Here is a 19,711-nt window from a genome sequence, read left to right as displayed (position 1 = left end):
ACAGCACCTCCACCTCCACCTCCACCACCGCTGCCACGACCACGACCATCACCGCCGCCTCGCCTGCCACGACCACCATTGTCCGTCCCCACGCGGCTGCGCCATGCAAGCGATGCACTAACCTAATTGCTGCCCTGGTCACCTGCTTCGCTGTACCTATCCGGCCTCGTCACTCGTTTCCACGCCCTCGACACCATGGGCGTCGTAATTAACCCCGAGCCCGCGGCCCTCTCCGCAGACGACCTGTCGCTTTTCTACACCACCGACGAGTTGCTTTCCAATTCTCCCGTCCTGATCTTCTACGGCCCGACCGCAACTTCCACCCAGGCCACGCACTCGCGCATCCAAGCCCATGTCTTTACGCCCGCCGGCCTGCAGAACTTCGCCCGCCTGATTATATCCCCGACAGCTACCTTCTACAATGCCGTAACATGCCTGCCTCGCGAGGAACAGGGCGACGAGATATGCCGCGGCCTCGCCTTCAGTCTCTACAAATACTTCCTCGAGCTGCCTACCGAGATCAAGAGCGCATGGAGCCGGCGTTATGGCTCGTCGGAGAGCCTACACTCGGCGCCCAGGCTGTTCTCAGAGTCGCATGCTGCCATCATCGCTGCCAAAATGGTCAAGGTCGAGAATGTCATGGATGTCATAGTAGACGTGCGGCACGCCTTGGGTGAGCAAACGCTCTCGTGGATAGACCTCGATGTTGTCCTGCCGCAGGGAAGCATCCGCAAGCTCAATCCGAGAGAGTCGGCCCAGTTTGACGACACCGAAGAAGACCCGACCCAGCAAAAGTATGAGGAATTCGCACCTCTCATTAAGCTATTTGGAGAATCGGCATTCCTGCCCACTGCCAAGCTCCGCCGTGCGCCCTCAAAACCAACGGCCCTCAACCGATCCCAGAATTTCTCGAGAAAGCAAAAAGAGACGCTCCGGCGCGAGATGTGCGAATTGCTGGACACGGAAGAAAACTACGTGAACAAGCTGGACGAATTGATTCATACAGTCGCTGTTGAGTTTCGTGAAAAGGCAAAATCAAAGTCAAGTTCCAGTGGTAGCCCAACAGAGCAAGCACTCCAGGGTCTGTTTCCTCCCAGTCTGGACAAGATATTGGAAGTTAACTCGCAATTCCTGGAAGCCCTGCGGGTTGTGTTGGAAGAATCGGAGAATGGAGCAATTGAAGACATTGAAACTGCCGCAGATGACGTCTATATTGCTCCTTTGCGAGGACAAAAAGATGCTCCCGACGTCACGGGAGCGGCTGCAGTCGCAAGGACCCTTCTTGAGTGGCTGCCGCAGTTCTCTGATTGCTACACTGATTACATGGCGGCACATGGCGACTTCTCGCAACTGTTAAAGCACTTTACCAAGGACTCAGCCTCCAGTTTCTCCAAACGTGTTTACGAGACAGGTGAACAGCGACTCACGTCCATGTTGATTGAGCCCGTACAACGCCTTCCCCGATACAACCTCTATATTGATAATATTCTGAAACAGTTGCCAGTTCGGCACCCAGCAATCAAACTATTCCTCAAGGCGAGAGATATGATATCAGACATTTGCACAAGAGAGGGCCCGACCGCACAAAAATTCAGAATATCTGGCCGTCTGCGCAAGATGGTCTCGTCATGGCCGTCTGGATGTAACCCACAAGGACGACTTATCACAGCAGTTGATTGTGTAGAGCTATCTCCACCGTATCACGGCGAACTGTCTGGGCCAGCCACTGTATCTGGAATCATGGTGCTCTTTACTGACTTTCTGATACTTCTTCAAAAGTCCGAGTATGGCTCAATGAGCGCCCGTGGTTTGCTTGCTGAACTCGACAACCCAAAGTTTGCCGAGTCATTTGACGGTAACACCGAGCTCACATTCCATCAGCATCTGAGTCTGAGCGACGTTTTCATCAGCGAGCATTCAGAAGGCAACATCCTCCAAGTCCTATCCCCGGTGCCATCAGCTAACCCTTCGTCGCGGTCACGGCATCGAGAACAACCACAGAGGCTTGGAATCCGCATGTTTTATCTTCAGGGCTCGTATGAGGGTAAAGGGCAAAAATTCACGGAGGAGTTCACTAAAGCTCGGGTTGAGGGCAGGTTTTCCGAAGCGGAGCGAGAAGGCGACAAATGGGAAGTCCGGGCCTTACCAGGCGACCTGAGTCTATTCTCGTCTGTCACGGAGGAAACAGGTGGCAAGCAGATTGAGGGCCGGAAAGATCCTGCTAAAATACAGATTCTCATTGAAGGATCCAAGTTCTCCCAACCTATTCAAGTCGGCGACAGTGGTATCGAGCTTACCATCACAATCTCGAGCCTTGGAGATGAATTGTATCACCTGGAAACCAACGGAACCAATGGATACACGGCACGAGACAAACTAACGAGCCAGGAGTTCCTGCCTGTCCTGACGAAGCGCATGACCAACTACTTCCAGCTGCGCAACAGTGTGAAGAATTTTGCACTGACTGAGGCCTATCTACGTCGAAATCACCAGATACTCAAGTCGCTTGCTCTTGAAATGTACGAAATGGAACAAGAACGAGGCAGCAAGAGTCGTCCACATTCTCCTGTCAAGATGTTATCGAGCTTCTTTGGTGGAAGTGTGAGCAATCTCAGTGGCACTATCGGCAGGGAGGGAGGCGGTTCACGCAAACTACAGCGTAATGCCCATACTATGGGCGATATACCACGGATACCGCCACCTCTACAATCTACGCCTGCCCGCGCCCAAAGCCGCGACGGTGAATCGTCACGCCCCAACTCATCGAGCACCAACAAGAGCGCCTCGTTCAACGGCATGCTAACTGATCCCATTACGAAATTGGAAGAGACTCTTGCAAATCTTACGCTGGCTCTGCTCGCACGCAAAGGCAACATTGTCGGACGCTCTGTTCGTGCAAGGACTGTTGCTGATGAACTCGTTGTCAACGAACTCTACAACACACTTCTTGAGAATCCCGGAAATCTTGATTTGGCCAGTCAATCATCAGTCGACGTACTGTTTGCAGTGTTTGAAAAGTTCCTGAGCATTGGTTGGAGAGAGCGTATGGGCCCTGTGCTATCTCATGCTACACTAGTCTCGTTACAGATGCGATCAGACACGATGCCGCCCGACGAATTCGAGGAGTTTTTCAGAAACATGCTTGAACAGTTTGCACCTCCAAATCAGCGAGCATTCCGAGCGGTTATTAATCTGTTGGCCGAACTGTTGGACGGTACTAGCAACGATGGGGACCGTGGCATTCTCACTGCAGCGTTTGCTGAGATGCTAGTTCCAGCTGGTAATTCGCACGATTTCATATCGTTGATGGATCGCCTAGTGGAAGATATCGATGTACTTTTCCCAATCCAGACGCCCGGCCTTAGCACGCCGATCTATGGATCTATGGATTCGAAGGGTCGCTATGCGGCCGCTGGCTCGATGAACCCGAACACGTCTCTCAGGAGACGATTTGGCTTTGGCACGCTGAGCCGGGAGAACAGCAAATCTGAGAACGATTCAAAAGTAGGAGCAATCTGGCGTTCGCTGAGTAAAAACAGTCATGGAGGGTCAGAGGCGCAGTCACCAAGCATGTCAAGAAACGGAGTCGGGCCCCTTGCTCGCTCAAACTCGACAGACGCCGCAGCACGTCTGTCGCCCAAGCGCCCATCGTCTCGCGATCGTCCGACGGTGCTGGGCGCGTTCAACTTTGAGCCGCCGAGTACTAGCAACCGTCCTTATAGTGGTGTTCTCGGAACTATTGGAGAGGTACCGCCCGCTGCCGGGCCTCCCCGCAAAAAGCGGCGCTCTTCACTGAGCGACCTCAAGACATTACAAGATGCTGACGATGTGCCTGAGTGGTCCCCGCAGACTCCTCGCAAAACGGATTCGGTGCTTCGTCATGAAAATCGGCAGATCAGCGATTCGCCGCGTCCAGAACCGCGTCCAGAATCACGTCCAGAAACGCCATCAAGTGCGGCGTTGCTCAACAAGCATGCGTCATCAATACCCACACCTGCACGACTTGGATCTCCGATGCGATTGGAGAAGAAGGAGAATGTAGCGACGAGCGGGTCGGAACGTCCAGGGCACTCTCGGTCAAAGTCGATTACGCCGAAGCTAGAGATCAAGGATGAGGTTACCATCAAATCGCTCAGCCCTACGAAGAAGCGAAGCGAGACGATTTCGGGGATTCCAAGTCTCCGACCGACGGGATCTGGGTTGCACGAGCGGACTGGATCTGGAAATACGGTCAAGCTTCCGCCTTCAACGCCACGGTCGCCGACCAAGATGGGGATTGGTTCTACGGGTACGCCAAAGAGGCTCAAGATGCAGTCGCCACAAAAGCTGCGGGAGCGACTGCAGCAGCAAGAACAAGACATTGACGATGCGTCGAATGCGCTGCAGAATGAGCTGAGTGCCATTGGACAGGAACTGAGCACCAAGGGTACACCGCGTCTGACGACTCAGAGCTCTGCGCCGTCATTGTCGCTTACCAACGGAGCACGATCAGCAGAGGCACGGATTGCAGTTTTGGAGAAGCAACTCAAGGCAACATTGGAACTCTTGTCGTCACGCACATCGGGCATAGCGAGCGATGTAGCGACGTCTCTGCAAGTATCTGAGGCGCGGTGCAAGCATCTGGACCAGCTGTATCGTGACGTGAATGCAGAGAACGAGGCACTGTATGCACGGTTCAACGAAGAGTTGGAGAAGGTGACGAGCAGTGCGCGAAAGGGCCGGGCTAGCGAGGAGGTGGAGCGACGACTCAAGGCCAGCGAAGAAGAGGCAGCGCGTCTGCGAAAGGAAAACGCGCGTCTGAAGAGGGAGGTGGCAGGGCTGAAGGCGCAAATCAGGGAGTAAAGGGTGGGCATGACGTGTGCTCTGTGCTGATTGCTTACTCTGCTCCTTTTTTTTGAGATATTTTCCCAGAGCGAGAGAGTTTACTGATTGTGGATGAAATTCTACAAATTGCGGCAGGCAACTGATACGACGTGGGGCCTTGTAAGTTTTGTGCGCCAACGGGTCAGTCTTTTTTTTTCAAGGGGAAGAGAAGTGGATTATGAAGGCATATGACAAGGCGTTGTGTAGGGATCCTAAGAGCAATATACCAAGTGCATGTTTTAGTGCGTATATTGTTAGGTACGTACGTACGTAAGTAGGTAGGTAGCTGTGTACTTGGGCACATGTGTATGTTAATATGTATGTACTTGTGTCAGTACTTGTGTGTGTGTACACAGTAGAATAGACGCGCAATCGGGGGCGCGGACCATGTGGTGGCAGGGTATCGGATACGGCCAAGGGTCCTTGTGTGTATGTGTGTAGACATACCGGGAGGCTCAAGCACAACCCCGCTAGTTTATGCATGTGTTGGCATGGCACCTCGGCCGGCAGCCTATCACTGCACACTACACACACACAGTAAGTAAGTATCTTGTGCCGCGGCTATCGACATCCACCCTCTCTATCGCCATGCATGCACATGGTGCATTCCAGCCCCGCCCCCGTACTGCAATTGTGAGGCTGCAAGCACCGGACGAGGTTGGTGGTGGTACTGCACCCCGTCATTGCACGGCACTGCACCACACTGCACGGCACCGCCCTGCACGTCCACAATACGAGGCTTGCTTTGCTGATGCCAACTTTACTTATCGCTGCACTGCTGAGTAGGGCCGAGGGCAGGGCGAGCAGGGCGAGCAGCACACCTGTTTCAACACGGGGAAATTGGTCGCTATTTCGGGCTCGGATGGCCTACAAGGCCGCGCTAATACCGCAGCAGCAAAGCACAACGTTTCGCCTTCGGAAACGGGTCCTCTTGGTCCATGACGATCGCCCAGCAATGCCATCCCACTCCATCAAGCCCACGGCTCGTCGCCCGGCTTCTTCACCACCCAGCATCCGCGACAGACGCACATGCAGACGCGCAGCCCCCCCCGTCCTGCCCGCCTGCCCGCCTCCCCGTCACCATTACCGCCTGCTTGCGCCCTGTCGTGTGCCTGTACCTGTACCTACCTGTGTCCTTGACAAGCGGCAGACGCTGACTTGTCCTGACTTGTCGATTGTGAGCTGAGAACCCTGATCCTCCTTCCTATTACTCCCTCGTACCCGCCGCCAGCCGCATCCGTGCGCCGTCCTCACCTTAAACCTACTAGACGAAACCGCCGCTGCAAGTCCGCAATTGACTCTGTCGCGTGCTGAAGAAGGCTCCATGAAGGAGAGCGGCAATGACTCTCCATGCTGCATCGCCGTCTGAAAGCTCCCCCCATCTACGTCGTCTCTCGCTCGGCAGGCCTGCGTCGCAGCGCCCATCCGAAACCCGTCGAGTTCCAACCACCTCGTCCACACCTCTTCTCCTTCTCTGAGCTGGCTCATATTTCACCCCCCTCTACACCATGGCCTGGTTCATGAGAGGCGTGCAGAGCGCTCTCTTCCACTACGCCTCATGCGCCCCCTGTACCGGCTACAGCGACGGCAGAAAAAGACGCAAAGCAGCAAAAGAGGCCCGTAAGCTGAGAGAGAAGCTGGAGCTGGAGCAGCCCGGCGCATACTACCATCCTGAACCCACTGGCACAAATGCCTACTGGAGCGAGGAAATCGCAATGGGCCCTGGCCCACCACCCCGGAGATCGAGGAAGACCAACACGACACAAAGGACCGGCTCGAGGGGACTGCCCACCCGCGGCACCCAAAGCTCAACCCTGAGCAAAGGCGGAAGCAGCCTCGATGTCGACCATACAGCTGAAAACCGCCTCAGCGACGACACGCTCGACGACGACAACGACGACGAGACCTGGAACCACAAGCGCTACCAGCGAGAAGACGAGGATCTGTGGGGTTACGATGATCACTCAACAGCCCTCGAACATACAATGACAGGCTCATCTGTTGGCGGTGGCGGCTACCAATTGCAAAGGCCAAATGTGTCTAGGGCTGGAAGCTATTATGTCGCGCGCGTCCCTCCGGTCAATGAGCTGCACCCACCCGTCGTTAGCCTCCCGTCGCCGGATCCTTCGGAAAACAGGTGGATGCTCCAACCCCCGCCCAAAGCTAGTGTCATGGCAGGCAAAGAGCGAGCAAAGAACCGAAGCCGCAGTGGCAGTGGTGCAAGCAGTCGCGTAGAACTGAGTCTGGGTCGACAGGTGAGCACGCGACAACTGATGCAAAAGATCGAACGCGGACAGACACCCGATCGCCTCACAAACTCTCCAAATGGCTCCTACTCGAATCTTGCACACGGCCGCTGCAAGACACCGCAAGCCCGGCCCCCGTCTGCCACTAGTAGCTCACCCAACAGGAAAAGACGGGACACCGCCATGGCCCGCGACCTGGCCATTGCACGCACAGACACCGCCAGCACCCAGCATTCTTCTCTAGACCCCAGCGACATTACTCTACGTGGCAGTTCCACTCTGAGTGTCGTCGATGTTCAAGTACTCCGCACCCGACCTGTTCTCTCGACTGTGGCCTCCAGCAACTCAGGCCAAGACGAGAATACTCTCCCCGAAAAACCCAAACCCGTATACCGCAGTTCCACCACCTCTGACCTCACCTCCCTCAGCTGTCTCCAAGATCTCGTCTCGCCCCAAGCCTTGCTAAACTCGCGCTTCGTCTCTGCACCCCTGGTCGAAGCCAAGATCCGCCTTCCCCCTTCAGAAGAAGACATGGCTACTCGAGCGCGAAAAGACAAGGTTTCCACCAACAAGGAAGACGATGACGAGGTAGACGCTATTGTCAATGTGCCTTTTGATCGTGAATCTGGACCCCCAGAGAAGGATCCCGCGTTTCGATGGAGTGTCGATTTTTGAGATCCATCAATCGTTACTAACGTAACTCGCATTTGACATTGGTCTGGAGTATTCGACTCACAACTTTCTTCCTTTTTTTTTCTCTCTTCCTTTTCTTTTCTTTCAACTCGTACAGCATGACCGGACTGCATCAGTACGAGTATGGTGCCAACAACGCAACCCACCCTTTTTTACACGCATCTTCGAAATTGCCTGGCATCGCTTGGTGTCCATTCATCGCGAATTTTCTTGAGAGAGCATGCTCCTATCCTCCTTTTCTTCTTCTTCTTCTTCTTCTTCTTCTTCTTCTTCTTCTCCGACTCTTTTTTTTGCATCCAGGACTTTTTTTTTCGTCTCCGTTGCTGTTTGCGCGTCATCGTTTTGCCTTTCTCTCTCTCTCTCTCTTCCCTTGTTCCACAATGAGCGTTTTTTTTCCTGCAGCGAGAGCGGAGAGAGCAAAAAATCTTTTGCATTTTTTGAGGTCTTTTTCGCTTGGAATATAGATACGACTGATATGACCTGCTTTGCAACTCACTGGCGGCGTTTTGTGTTTTGTTTTGTTGGATTGTTTGCTGTTTTGTTTCTGGGTCTGGGGTACTAAGGGGCATTTTGAGCATTTTTCTGCTTTTCTTTTCTCTTCCGTCTTTCTCTTCTCCTTACTTTTTCTTTCCCCTTTGTTGTTGTTGTTGTTGCTGGTTGGTTGATTGATTGGTCCTCATTTCACAAGGTATATATCATTGCGTGAGTAGAGCATTAGCTTCAGGTAGTTTGTTGCTGTTGTATGTTGTAGGTCCTCTCTGCAAACAGAATGTAATCCACACAAGACTTTTTTTTCTGGAGTCTAGTTGCAAGCATCGTTTTGATTTGTCAAGTACTCAATTTGAAGTGAAATCAACGAGAGTGACTGCGCTGATAACCACCAAACATAACCTCGCCGTTTTAATCGAATTTTGCAAATCGCTCTCGTCCATGATGTTATTTTTCAAATCGGGTCAATTCGCACACGACAAAAACACCTCAAATCAAACGAATTCACCCAATATTCCAACCCCCATGGCAACTCGGAGAAAGAATCAGAAACAACTCGTACATAATATTTGACTCTCTGTCTCTCTCTCTCTCTCTCTCTCTCTCTCTCTCTCGCTCGCTCTCTCTCGCTCTCCTCCCACGATCCAACATCTAGACCACAAAGCACCACATAACAACCCTCCCTCCTCCCTCCCCTCTGAAAAGAAAAGAAAAGAAACACCAAGCTCTATCTCCTCCCCCTTATTTTCCTTTTCTTTCAAGGTATACCCCAGATTGGAAACCCTGTCGATCCCTCCCTCCCTCCTCTTACTCTTACTCTTTCTTCCCACAGCCACGGCCACGGCTACTCCTGCCCGCTTCCCCGCGCTATATAGACAGTGTGTCTTGGTATCAGCGTACTAAAAACGTCTGTGTCTCTGTGCGTTGGAAACTCTGTTGGTAGGTTGGCGGTGGTGGTGGCGATGACTAGGGAATTAAGTATAATAATTGCTAAGGAAGAGGTTGGATTTGCATTTTCTTCTTTTGGGTGTAGATGTGTGTGGGGGGGGGATGGGTTTGGAGAGTGTGGTGGGTTGGAGAGAGAGAGAGAGAGAGAAGGAAGGAAGGAAGGAAAGAGGTAGCGTTGATTGTCTCCCGTGGGACTTTTACTTTTCCATTTAGTGTGTGTGTGTTGGGCACCTGTTTTGAGGGTGTGGTTGGGAGACAACGAGATTGCCGTGTTGGCCACATTATGTTCCTTTTTCTTATCCTATTTCCTCCTTGCAGAAGGGGGATAGTGTGGATGTTGATTTGCCATGTTACTGTATTGGTTCAACAGACCATGTGCATGCCACTGTCACAACTGGCATGTGTAAGCGTACGGGATAGAGGGCCAGAAGAAGAAAAAAAAGTAGCCGGGAAGAAAAAAGCAGAGGCGAAAAGAAAGTACAAGTTGCATCGCCAGGTGGTACTTCTAGTTGAACTAGACAAAACGTACACACGGCCATAGTCGGTGTTGGTATATTGCAAGGCCAGCTCCCCACTCATCTCCGATCCTTCCAACGATTACACGATATATACGCCATCACCATCTTACATCCGCATCCGAAGAAAGAAAAAAAGAAAAAAAGACCCTCTGGCTTACGCCTTCGGAGATTGAGTTCCCACTAGTTACGCCTTCATTACGCGCCTTCTGTCCTACCACGCCTTAGAACAAGATCGTCATTTACGAAAAGCTTACTCCGACATACGAGTCATTTTTGGGCTGAGACTTCGGGCCCCCACGTACACGTTGACAACGATCGATCATGATCAAGGATCGGGCACCGACGTTCGTCATGGTTGGAGCCTTGCTGGCTATCCTACCCATCGGCCTCAGTATACTTGCGGCATGTCTACACAAAAGGTGGAGAGTGAGGCAGAGGAGGAAGAGAGATGCGCTGGCTGTTAGTGGAGAGGGACTGGCGAGTGGAGACGCGGGGAAAGAAACGGCGGAAGGTGACAGGGTACAAGGCAGTGCGGCTGTGATGGAGAAGGGACAGTGTTTTGAGGGGGAGCAACGAAGTAGTAGCCGCGATCTGGTCCCTGAATCGACGACGGAGATTAGGTAGGGTTTCCTTGGGGGAGCTTCGTTAAGCGGAGGGCGAAACAGGCCGATGAAACGGCTTGCTTGAGTGACTACAACTACACCTAGGGTTGGATCAAAGATTATTTTGTTGCTTTGTCTTCCTGCCTGTGCCTTGTTTGTTATTACCATCATCATCTGCAAATTGGGCATCGTCTTCGCCCTTCTCATGATGCCTGAACAATACCGATAATGCTTGGACTATATGCGTGTAGTCGTCGTATTGACATTGAATCACAATCAAATAATGCATTTGGATGCGACGTTGCCTTCCTACCCGGTAATCTCCGCCTTTTGTTCTTGGACCGATATGCGTATGACGAGGCAAGGGGCGCTGATCGTGTATGGCATTGTGCGCATGGAAAGGATAGCCTGGGATGATTTTCGGCTGCTCCCGGTTCTAGGAGGCAGTGGCATGGCATGTGCTTTTAATCCTCCGGTCGGCAGTTTCCTTGGCATACGTGGTTGCTTATGGCAGGCGGCATCGGGGAGCACATTTTTATGAAGAAGACGGACAGGAGCAGAAGAAACGGCTATCTACGGCCAAGAGGGGCGCCAGGGGTCTTGTAAAAAAACCAATATTTGGCGGGGTCCTAGGTGGTAGGCGTGAAAAACACGAGTTCAGGGGTGACGCGTGCTTGAATGACGGCAGATGAAGAGTCGAGTAGTGCAATGTCCCCTGAGGCTCGGTGTGGCGTATGTGAGACGAGAGACAGGTCAATTAAGGCGTGTTTGTGTGCATTTCACGATGTGAGACGGGGTCAGGCCCAAGAGGCAGACGTTGGCGGGGGGTTGGGGGGGCAGTCTTAGACATAGGAGAAGGAGGGGGAGGGGGAGGAGGAGGAGGTAAGGTTCGCCAATCTCCCAAAGAGGACTAGCGCGTGGCCTCTGCCATCGCACCCTTGAGGCGACGGTGAAGACACCCTGAAGACTGAGAGGACCGTGGGCACGTCTTATTCGCCTCAAGGCGCCCATGTGTAATTTAACATCGGACGCCGTCTCCTCCCCCCCTCTGGGCCTATTGATTCTTGCAGCCTCTTCCCAGCGAGGGCATCTTTTGCCATCCACGTAGTCGGCGGCGGCGCGTGTCCAAGTACTTGTACAGCAGCACCAGCACCAGCACCAGCGCAGCAACGCGCCCCGGACCCTTTGCATGCCGATCATGCACTGATCGCCCTCACCTGCAGTTGGTTCCATGTGAAAAGCCGTGCCCTTCCTGTGGTCTTTTTCTACTCTAGACTTGCCTTGTCTTGACAAAACCATAGCCGTCTGGGTCCGATCCAGTGTCACCTGCACGCGGCCGCTATGGACGCACACGACGCGCTGCGCTCGCCCGCCGCCAATGAAGCAGCGAACCAGACTTTAAGGTCGCGACGGCGCAACTCCCTTCCGCTGTCCATCAAGACATCCGACCCCCGCCCTGCGCAACGCTCCTCGCACTACATCCGCAACGCTGCCACCTCGCCCCAGATCATCTCCTCGCTCATCGACCAGCTGTCCGCCATTTCCATCCCTGCAAACAACCACTTCGAGAACCTGCTCGTGGGCTACGACAGCGCCCCTGCCCCCTCTGCTGCCCCTAGCCCGCGCGCCCATTCGCACTCGGACAAGACCTCCATCGCCACGGGATACGATGGCGCTTCGGCCGACCACGCCTCACTAAGAAATCAAAACCACATCGACTCGGACGACGCATGCGAGCCCCCCGTTATCCGCACCTCCAAGCCCCCCTCGGGCAAGTCGCCCCTGACCGCACCCAAGAAGGCCAGTAAGCCGCACTCGCTCAGCAACTACCTCGCCCGGAGCGGCAGCAGCTCCTGCTCCCTCCAGTCCATACACTCGAACCGCTCCGCAAGCAGTTTTGGCAACATTAGCATTGAGGCGGGGCCGACGCGCCAAGTCTCCATCGGCAGCAACAGATCCTCCGTCGAGAGCAAGCGCAGTGTCAAGGCCCACAAGAGCTTGATGTACATGAGCTCGCGCGAGCGACTGCGGCAAAAGGAAACTGAACGAAAACGCGCAACTGTGCACGGCTTTGACGATATCTCGACTACCGACTCTCCAAGGAAGAATACAACCCATCTTTTCCCATACGAAGATACGATCAAGGAGGAGCCATTATCCGCAAGAGACGACCTCGACCTCGATGACCTCGACGACGATCCCTCTCGCTTTGTCCCGCGATACCCAAGTACACGCCGAGTCCGCTTGAATCTAGTAGATGGTCCATACGGCGAGAGTCCAGCGGAGAAAGGTCTGATCCCCAAACGTGGCTCATCCTTGAGGCACACAGCTAGTCCAACACGCAAATCTAGGAAGCATCGCTCCGAAGAAAACAGCCGGCCCAAGTCCAGTGGTAAAGCCGAGCACGCGGCCGAACCATCCAAGAAAATGGCATCAGAAGAGAAACTTGACCCAGAGGCGCAGAAACAGAAAAAGATTCTGGACGAGCTGGAACAAGAAGAAAATGAAGTTGCTCGAAGGATTCGACAGCTGCGAGAGCGCAAAATGCAGAGGGATAAATTGGCCGGAGTTTTGCCGTCAGAAATGGATGCAGGGGCAACACCACCCAGGTTGCCTTGTGTTTCATCTACTTCAAGCCCTCTGTGCTCCCCCACTACAACTGTGTCAAGTGTGTCAGATGATGGAAGGAGAATTAGTGACCCCACAAAGGCACACAAAGTTCTTGGTATCTTGCAGGATCCAGGAGATAGGCCTGTTGACAGAGAATACGCGGATAGGCACGATCCTTCAGCACCGAATCGAGCACGAAGCATGCGGCCTAGACCCCGGAGTCTAACGCTAAACGATAGCGATGGTGTGAACCAGCTCCCCATAGACTACACGCTTGCCCTCGAAAGCCTCAGCCAACTCTCCCCAATGTTTGCTCCAAACACACGGCCATCAAAACCGCCTGCTGCCCCTAGCATCGCTTCCAGATCCACAATGACAAGCTCCGAGTCCTCTGCGCTCAGGCGCTCCAACTCGCTCGTCGTCGGAGGGAGGTCCGCAGTCGCGCGGCGAGCAGCCACCACTGCCGTCATCGTCACCAAACCTTCCGGACACAAGCACTCTTCTAGTGTCACTGATGAATCAAGTTCCAGGTTGACCCTGCCTTCACGGGCGGCCAGCGAAGAGCCCATCACCCGCCACCGCTCCATGCTTATATCGCCCATGCCGGATTCCCATAGCGCGCAGCTCCATCGCAAGCGCACGGGCGCCAAGAAAAGGTGGTCTCACCCCGACTTGCCAGCCAAAGCAGAGAAAGCGCATAACGACAGAATAGAACGAAAAGAGGAGAGCGCACGAGCGGCGGCCGTGCAAACTCCACCACAGCCGATAATTGAAGAGCGGCCTGCGAGCCGCGACTCCATTGATCTGGATGTGAATAAATACCTGGATTCGGAGCGCTTGTCGCAAAAAATCCGGCATCCCCAGACTGGCAGGATTATATCCTTTTCCGAAGTTGGCGATCCCCAAGGCTTTGCTGTCTTTGTCTGTGTTGGCATGGGTCTCACGAGATATGTCATGGCCTTTTACGATCAGCTCGCTGCTACACTAAAGCTGCGACTGATTACGCCGGACCGCCCTGGTATTGGAGCAAGTCAAGTTGATCCCAATGGGACCCCCCTTAGTTGGCCTGGTAAGTAAACGGATCAGCCGCCAGCTCCTTTCGTCGTGTACTGACATCGACCTAGATGACGTCCTCATCATATGTCAGGCCTTGAAGATTAACAAGTTCTCCATACTAGCACATTCAGCGGGAGCCGTCTACGCTCTTGCAACATCGCTGCGAATGCCACAACACATACGTGGCAAAGTGCACTTACTTGCGCCTTGGATACCCCCGTCGCAAATGGCGCCTATCGGTATTAGCCAGGACAGCCCACCAACACAGCAACTTCCGAGATCGCAACGCTTCCTCCGCGCTCTACCTCCATCGCTTCTCAAGGTAGCAAATTCAACCTTCCTGAGTGCTACGAGTGCCAGTCTCCAACGCACCGGACCCAAGACCGCGCCTAAGACAAGGCGGAAAAGCATCGTACCTTCGCCAGTGCCAAGCCAGACTGCCACAAGGCCACCACTAAAAGATACGCACCGACACTCCATGATGATGATGGACCAGGTTTTGCCGAATGCCAGTACCTTGACTCTGGCAAATTCGCCGTGTCAGAATGACGAAGAGGTGCAGCGCATGCAGGAAATGCTCAGTATAGCTGAACGCGAACGTCAGCGTGCTTTCGATGAGCGTCTTACTTTTGCAATCTGGGACCGTGCAACGGCGAACGCCAATCCCGCCACTGATCTCATCGTCTGTCTGGAAACTAAGCAAAGTATTGGTTTCCGATACGAAGACATCAATCGCCCAGTGGTCATCCACCATGGATCCAAGGACTCACGCGTACCAGTCGACAATGTGCGATGGCTAGGCAAGCTAATGCGAAAATGCGAGGTCCGCATCTTGGAAGGCGAGCAGCACGGACTCATGGCTAGCGCGCAGGTCATGGGCAATGTGCTCACGGAGATGGCGAGTGATTGGGAGGACTGGAACAACGCCACACGATATTCGAGCGACCGTACCGTCTCAAGGAGACGGACAACCGAAAAGCTGAAGACACAAGTAAGCTTCACTAATTAGGGCCAGACGTACCATGCACACCACGTAGGTACGGGAATCCTTCCATGCCGATTCAAACACCCCGAATGACTTTTGACACGGTCTAAAATCTTTATTCTACTACGGAAGCGAGCGAGCGCGCAACCGCCTATTTTTATTTCCTTGCCTATTTCTATCTTATTTCCTTGCCTACATTTCCTTGGGAACGATCGGACGAATACCCCTTTTAGCAATTTTGTTCATTGCCATTAATACCTCTGTATTTCTTGTTCGTTGTGTCTTAGTTCGATCAGCTGTTCCAATTCTGTCCTTTTCGGCACACTATACCCTTTTGTCTGGATGAGTAGTACTTGGGTACGCGGGGATGCTTGTCTTATTTGTTTTGCTTCGCTTTTCTTTAGTCGTATTCATAGAGGAAGGAAGGAAGGAAGAAAAGGATGGATTTAGGGGAAGGGTGGCTGGCACGGTAGAATGGGGCGGTGTTCTTCTGACTCTACAGGAGTAGAAGGAGCCGTGTTCAGATGTATATGTTTCAGCATATTCGCATCGCACCTCATAGTGGGGCTTTTTTTAGGCACGGCCATATAGATATGAATAGCTATAATGACCTGCTTGCAATTTTACACCTCGACGGCTGCATCTGATACCTTTCTGTGTGCCAAGTCGTCCGCCTAGAGAGAGAGAGAAAAAATGAGGAAGTCTCTCCGACAGTACAATGTCAGATCACTGTGCTACATATTGTGCATACATCCGTATCCTAAAACAACACCCGCTCTTTACAAGGTATACGCCTCAGCCCCCTTGCCAAACAGCAAATGCGGTTTCCTCTGCGCCAAATCCAAGATGGTCTGCGCAAACACCGAATTCGCCCACGCAAACCAACTCCGCGTAAACGACGACGCCTGATCCACATTGATACTCTCATGCACCAGTCCCAACTTCGACACCTTCTTAACAGACTCCAGACACTTCTTAATCTCCTCATCATCCTCGCTCGTCATAGCCTGCACAAGGACAGCCATGGGCCATGCCGACCTCAGCCCAACATGCGGTCCACCGATACCATTAAACGACGAGCCAACAAGGTAGTACGGGTTCCCCTTCTTCTCTAAAATCATCTTGCGCGTATTCTTGTAAACCTCGTTATTCGCATTCGTGAACCCTAGCAAGGGGAGCGCAAGTAGCGAAGGCAGATTTGCATCATCCATGAGAATAGACGAGCCGTATCCATCTACCTCAAACGCAAAGACTTTGCCGTACTTCTTATGCGTCACAACGCCATGTTCCCAGACGCCCTTTTCGATTTTGTCGCCCCATTCCTTGAGTTTGGCCGCGATGATTTTCTTGCTTGCTTTCTCCAGGATGACGGCTGTGCGCTGGAGTTCCGTTGCCATCATCGCGTTAGATGGGATCAAGAAACCGAGGATCGTAGCGTCGTCGCTGGGGCGGAAGGCGCTGCGGACGAGGCTTGTACCGCCGTTGAGTGGGTTGCCCAGGCCGCTGAGGCCGAGGGTTTCGGTACCGCTGTCGGTGTGGCGCTGCCATCTGTATTCGTTGCCGAGATAGGTGCCAGTAGTTTCGTCGAAAGTGGGTTTGGACTGCTCTTTGAGCACTTCGAGGAGGGTGTCGAGGGCGAGGAGCCAGCGGGCGTTGATGAATTCCGTGGATGAGGTGTGGTTGTGGAATTGGTTGGAGAGGGAGAGGAAGTGGGCGAGGGAGTCGAGCTCGTATTTGCATTCAAAGACGAAGGATTGCTCGTAGATTGGGTGGACAGTGTCGCCGTCGCCTTGGAAGGTGGGTTTCAGTCCGCTTGGTGGGGGTGGTTGGAACGCGTTGCAGTATGGAGATCCGATGATGTATTCGGCTTGGGTATTGATGGCTCCTAGGATGAGTTGGTGGATTTCCTTGTCCTTTTTTGCAAGGAGCTGGTATTGTGCTAGCTGGTTCGTCGAGTCACGTAGCCATTCGGCATTGATGTCGCCAGTGACGATGAAACTTTGTGCTCCTTTCCAAGCGGCAGGATCCCAGCTCTTCTTCGACAGCTTGGGCTTTGAGGTCCCATCCACATGCCATCTCACAGTAGTATCTAGTGTGTTTGGAAAGGCGTTTTCAAAGAGACGAGCGAGGTCTTTATCAACCATCTTCTCGCTCATATCGTCAATTACTTTTTCCACAAGAGGCGATTCAAACGTTCGACAGTACTTGGAGGGTCGTTGGAAGGGCAGTGATAGGGGACCGGAGCTATATGGTGGACTGGCAAATCCATTAGCACATGTTATTCTGAACACAATGCTCTGCATACTGTGGTCGCTTGGCATAGTTTGCGTAGTCTGGACATGCTGCGCGGTACTTGAGTGGGTCGATATCGGCTCTCAGAGGCTCCTGGTCGTGGATATTGTTCAACCCTGCAGACACGGGTTGAAGAGTGAGAAAGGATCCCAGAGATAGTGCGGCTAAATGCGACTTCATGACGCTGGAGATGCAGGTACAGCAATGTCCGGCAGAAGTGGTGTTGCACGACGATAGTGGACAGCGAGGAACGGATAAATGGATGTAGGAGTAGGTGTATTTAGGTGAGGTTAATCGGCATAGCTTGGCCAAAACACAAAGTATCCAAAGATTACTGAGTGTAAGATAGGTGAACAAGATTCAATCGATGTTTGAGATTGTCCATGTTGAGCTCACGAGGTGGCTGTCAGACGCGGAGCACGCCAACACCTCCGCCAATCAGCAACCGTCAAGTCCGCAGGGCCCGTGCTGCAGCTCGAATGTCGTGCGGGATGTGACCTACACCATGCTCTTCCTTTCCTCTTACATACGCAAGCTCACCGTTACATTTGCAGAATTCTCTTCTAGGTTCATACTAACCTTAAGAAAACTAATGTGTCCCTAGCGATTCGAGTCCGATCTCCTTTGCCCCCTGCGCCAGTCGAGTCGAGTCGAGTCGAGCCAAGCGCATACAACGACAGCCATCCACACTTGAAACAACGTCTTGATTGATCGCGCTCAGTACACAACCAACATGATTTCTTTACCAGGTCTCAATCTATCCTCACAACCCATCGAACCACAAAATACACCGACGTCGGTAGCTACACGGACCCAAGAACTCTCAGCCAACACCGAGTACCGCTTCGAAGTCTCTTTCTCCCGCACCCTCACAGTCAAATTGCAATCGGGAACAGCTGAATTCTTCGGGACTGAACTCGCGCCCTCGACTATCTACTCGTTTTCAGGCACAAAAGGCGCCATCTTCACATGGCACGGCTGCAAGCTCGATATCGGCGGAGAGGTAGAGTCGGACTACATTGCCGAAGAAACACCCATGATGAGCGTTGCAAACTTACACTTTGCACTAGAGAACCTGCGCGACAAGAGCGTTTCCAGCGGCAGTGTAGAGATGGGTCCAAGAGTACTTGTGGTGGGGCCCGAGAACTCTGGCAAAACATCTCTCGTCAAGACACTGACGTCCTATGCCGTCAAGACAGACAGGCAGCCAATGGTGGTGAATCTTGATCCACGCCAGGGCATGCTCAGTGTGCCTGGATCCTTCTCCGCCGCCGCTTTCTCGTCAATAGTAGACATTGAAGAGGGCTGGGGCAGCAGCCCCATCTCGGGACCCAGTCCGATTCCCGTGAAGATGCCGCTGGTATATCACTACGGGCTGAGAGACCCCGAAGAAGGCAGGGTGTTCAAGCCGTTGGTCACACGCATGGCTCTTGCTGTTACTAGTAGACTGGAAGAGGACAAGCTGAGCAAGCAGGCTGGCTTCATCATCGATAGCTCGGGCGCAATCAGCCATGGAAAGAATGGCGTCTACGACAACATAGAGCATATTGTTTCTGAGTTTTCTGGTGCGTGTGATGTCTTGACATATATCTTTTCTTTCTCCCTGTCCACCCAGCAAGCACATTCTTACAATCCACTGCGATGCTGCCAACTTCCACATACCCGTATCCATCCACATAAACACACCCAGGTACCGCCCCAAACACTTGCTCGATGCAATAACTAATCCCCCGCTTTCCCCTCCTCAGTCAACATCATCATAACCCTCGGCTCCGAACGCCTCTACTCGGACCTCCTCCGCAAATTCTCCGCCCGCCCATCCACCACCACCGACCCCTCGGAATCCGTCACCGTCATCCGCCTCGACAAATCCGGCGGCTGCGTCGACCGCACAGAAACCTACATGCGAGCTCTCCGCCACGCCCAAATCAAAGAGTACTTCTTCGGCCACGCCGACGAAACCCTCGCGCCCAGCAGCCAAACCGCTGATGCCGCTGATTTGCATATTTTCCGCATCGTCGGCGGCGGCGGTAGCGGCGGTGACGCCGACGAGTCCAACGGAAACGAAGCGGCGGGTTTCGATGACTACGGTATGCCTCTAGCTTCTTCGGGAGCGGGGTTGTTGTTTGAGAAAGCGGTGCCGGGAGATGGGATGGTCAATCATCTGCTTGCGATTACGACGGCGAGTCCGAATGAGGGGCATGCGGTAATTAGGGATAGTAGTGTGAGGGGGTATGTGTATGTGGCGGATGTGGATGAGGCGAAGAAGAAGGTGAAGCTTTTGAGTCCGTTGCCGGGGCAGACGCCGGGGAGTGCGTTGATTTTGGGGAGTTGGCCGGAGCCGGTGGAGGGGCTTGTGGGTTAAGTTTGGAGGAGGGATGGGATTGAGAATGTTGTTTTTTTTTGGGG

At 53.2% G+C, this 19,711-nt stretch overlaps 8 protein-coding genes across 8 annotated transcripts; 6 read left to right on the top strand and 2 right to left on the bottom strand.

Moving 5' to 3' along the window:
• Positions 1–195: 195 nt before the first annotated feature.
• Positions 196–4,842, top strand: COCMIDRAFT_6651 (uncharacterized protein; the record flags this gene model as incomplete). The annotated part of the gene is made up of 1 exon (XM_007691316.1): positions 196–4,842. One exon carries the CDS (start codon positions 196–198, stop codon positions 4,840–4,842), a length of 4,647 nt encoding a protein of 1,548 aa, XP_007689506.1.
• Positions 4,843–6,371: 1,529 nt separating this feature from the next.
• Positions 6,372–7,784, top strand: COCMIDRAFT_38142 (uncharacterized protein; the record flags this gene model as incomplete). The annotated part of the gene is made up of 1 exon (XM_007691326.1): positions 6,372–7,784. One exon carries the CDS (start codon positions 6,372–6,374, stop codon positions 7,782–7,784), a length of 1,413 nt encoding a protein of 470 aa, XP_007689516.1.
• Positions 7,785–7,900: 116 nt separating this feature from the next.
• Positions 7,901–8,266, top strand: COCMIDRAFT_99492 (uncharacterized protein; the record flags this gene model as incomplete). The annotated part of the gene is made up of 1 exon (XM_007691339.1): positions 7,901–8,266. One exon carries the CDS (start codon positions 7,901–7,903, stop codon positions 8,264–8,266), a length of 366 nt encoding a protein of 121 aa, XP_007689529.1.
• A 1,812-nt stretch (positions 8,267–10,078) lies between these two features.
• COCMIDRAFT_27624 (uncharacterized protein) lies at positions 10,079–10,588 on the top strand (the record flags this gene model as incomplete). Its single annotated transcript, XM_007691321.1, has 2 exons — positions 10,079–10,377; positions 10,465–10,588. 2 exons carry the CDS (start codon positions 10,079–10,081, stop codon positions 10,586–10,588), a joined length of 423 nt encoding a protein of 140 aa, XP_007689511.1.
• A 524-nt stretch (positions 10,589–11,112) lies between these two features.
• Positions 11,113–11,592, bottom strand: COCMIDRAFT_99449 (uncharacterized protein; the record flags this gene model as incomplete). Its single annotated transcript, XM_007691338.1, has 1 exon — positions 11,113–11,592. The coding sequence occupies one exon, from the start codon at positions 11,590–11,592 to the stop codon at positions 11,113–11,115; it is 480 nt and encodes a 159-aa protein (XP_007689528.1).
• A 108-nt stretch (positions 11,593–11,700) lies between these two features.
• COCMIDRAFT_99487 (uncharacterized protein) lies at positions 11,701–15,034 on the top strand (the record flags this gene model as incomplete). Its single annotated transcript, XM_007691337.1, has 3 exons — positions 11,701–12,751; positions 13,421–14,038; positions 14,094–15,034. The coding sequence occupies 3 exons, from the start codon at positions 11,701–11,703 to the stop codon at positions 15,032–15,034; spliced, it is 2,610 nt and encodes an 869-aa protein (XP_007689527.1).
• A 755-nt stretch (positions 15,035–15,789) lies between these two features.
• COCMIDRAFT_27622 (glycoside hydrolase family 125 protein) lies at positions 15,790–17,482 on the bottom strand (the record flags this gene model as incomplete). Its single annotated transcript, XM_007691320.1, has 2 exons — positions 15,790–17,266; positions 17,316–17,482. 2 exons carry the CDS (start codon positions 17,480–17,482, stop codon positions 15,790–15,792), a joined length of 1,644 nt encoding a protein of 547 aa, XP_007689510.1.
• Positions 17,483–18,035: 553 nt separating this feature from the next.
• On the top strand, positions 18,036–19,667 carry COCMIDRAFT_99441 (uncharacterized protein; the record flags this gene model as incomplete). The annotated part of the gene is made up of 2 exons (XM_007691336.1): positions 18,036–18,867; positions 19,051–19,667. 2 exons carry the CDS (start codon positions 18,036–18,038, stop codon positions 19,665–19,667), a joined length of 1,449 nt encoding a protein of 482 aa, XP_007689526.1.
• Between the last annotated feature and the right edge of the window lie 44 nt (positions 19,668–19,711).

This window comes from Bipolaris oryzae, assembly GCF_000523455.1.
Source record: "Bipolaris oryzae ATCC 44560 unplaced genomic scaffold scaffold_97, whole genome shotgun sequence".
Classification (NCBI taxonomy): domain Eukaryota; kingdom Fungi; phylum Ascomycota; class Dothideomycetes; order Pleosporales; family Pleosporaceae; genus Bipolaris; species Bipolaris oryzae.
The sequence above is the reverse complement of the archived record's forward strand: the minus strand, read 5'-3'. Positions and strand labels throughout refer to the sequence as shown.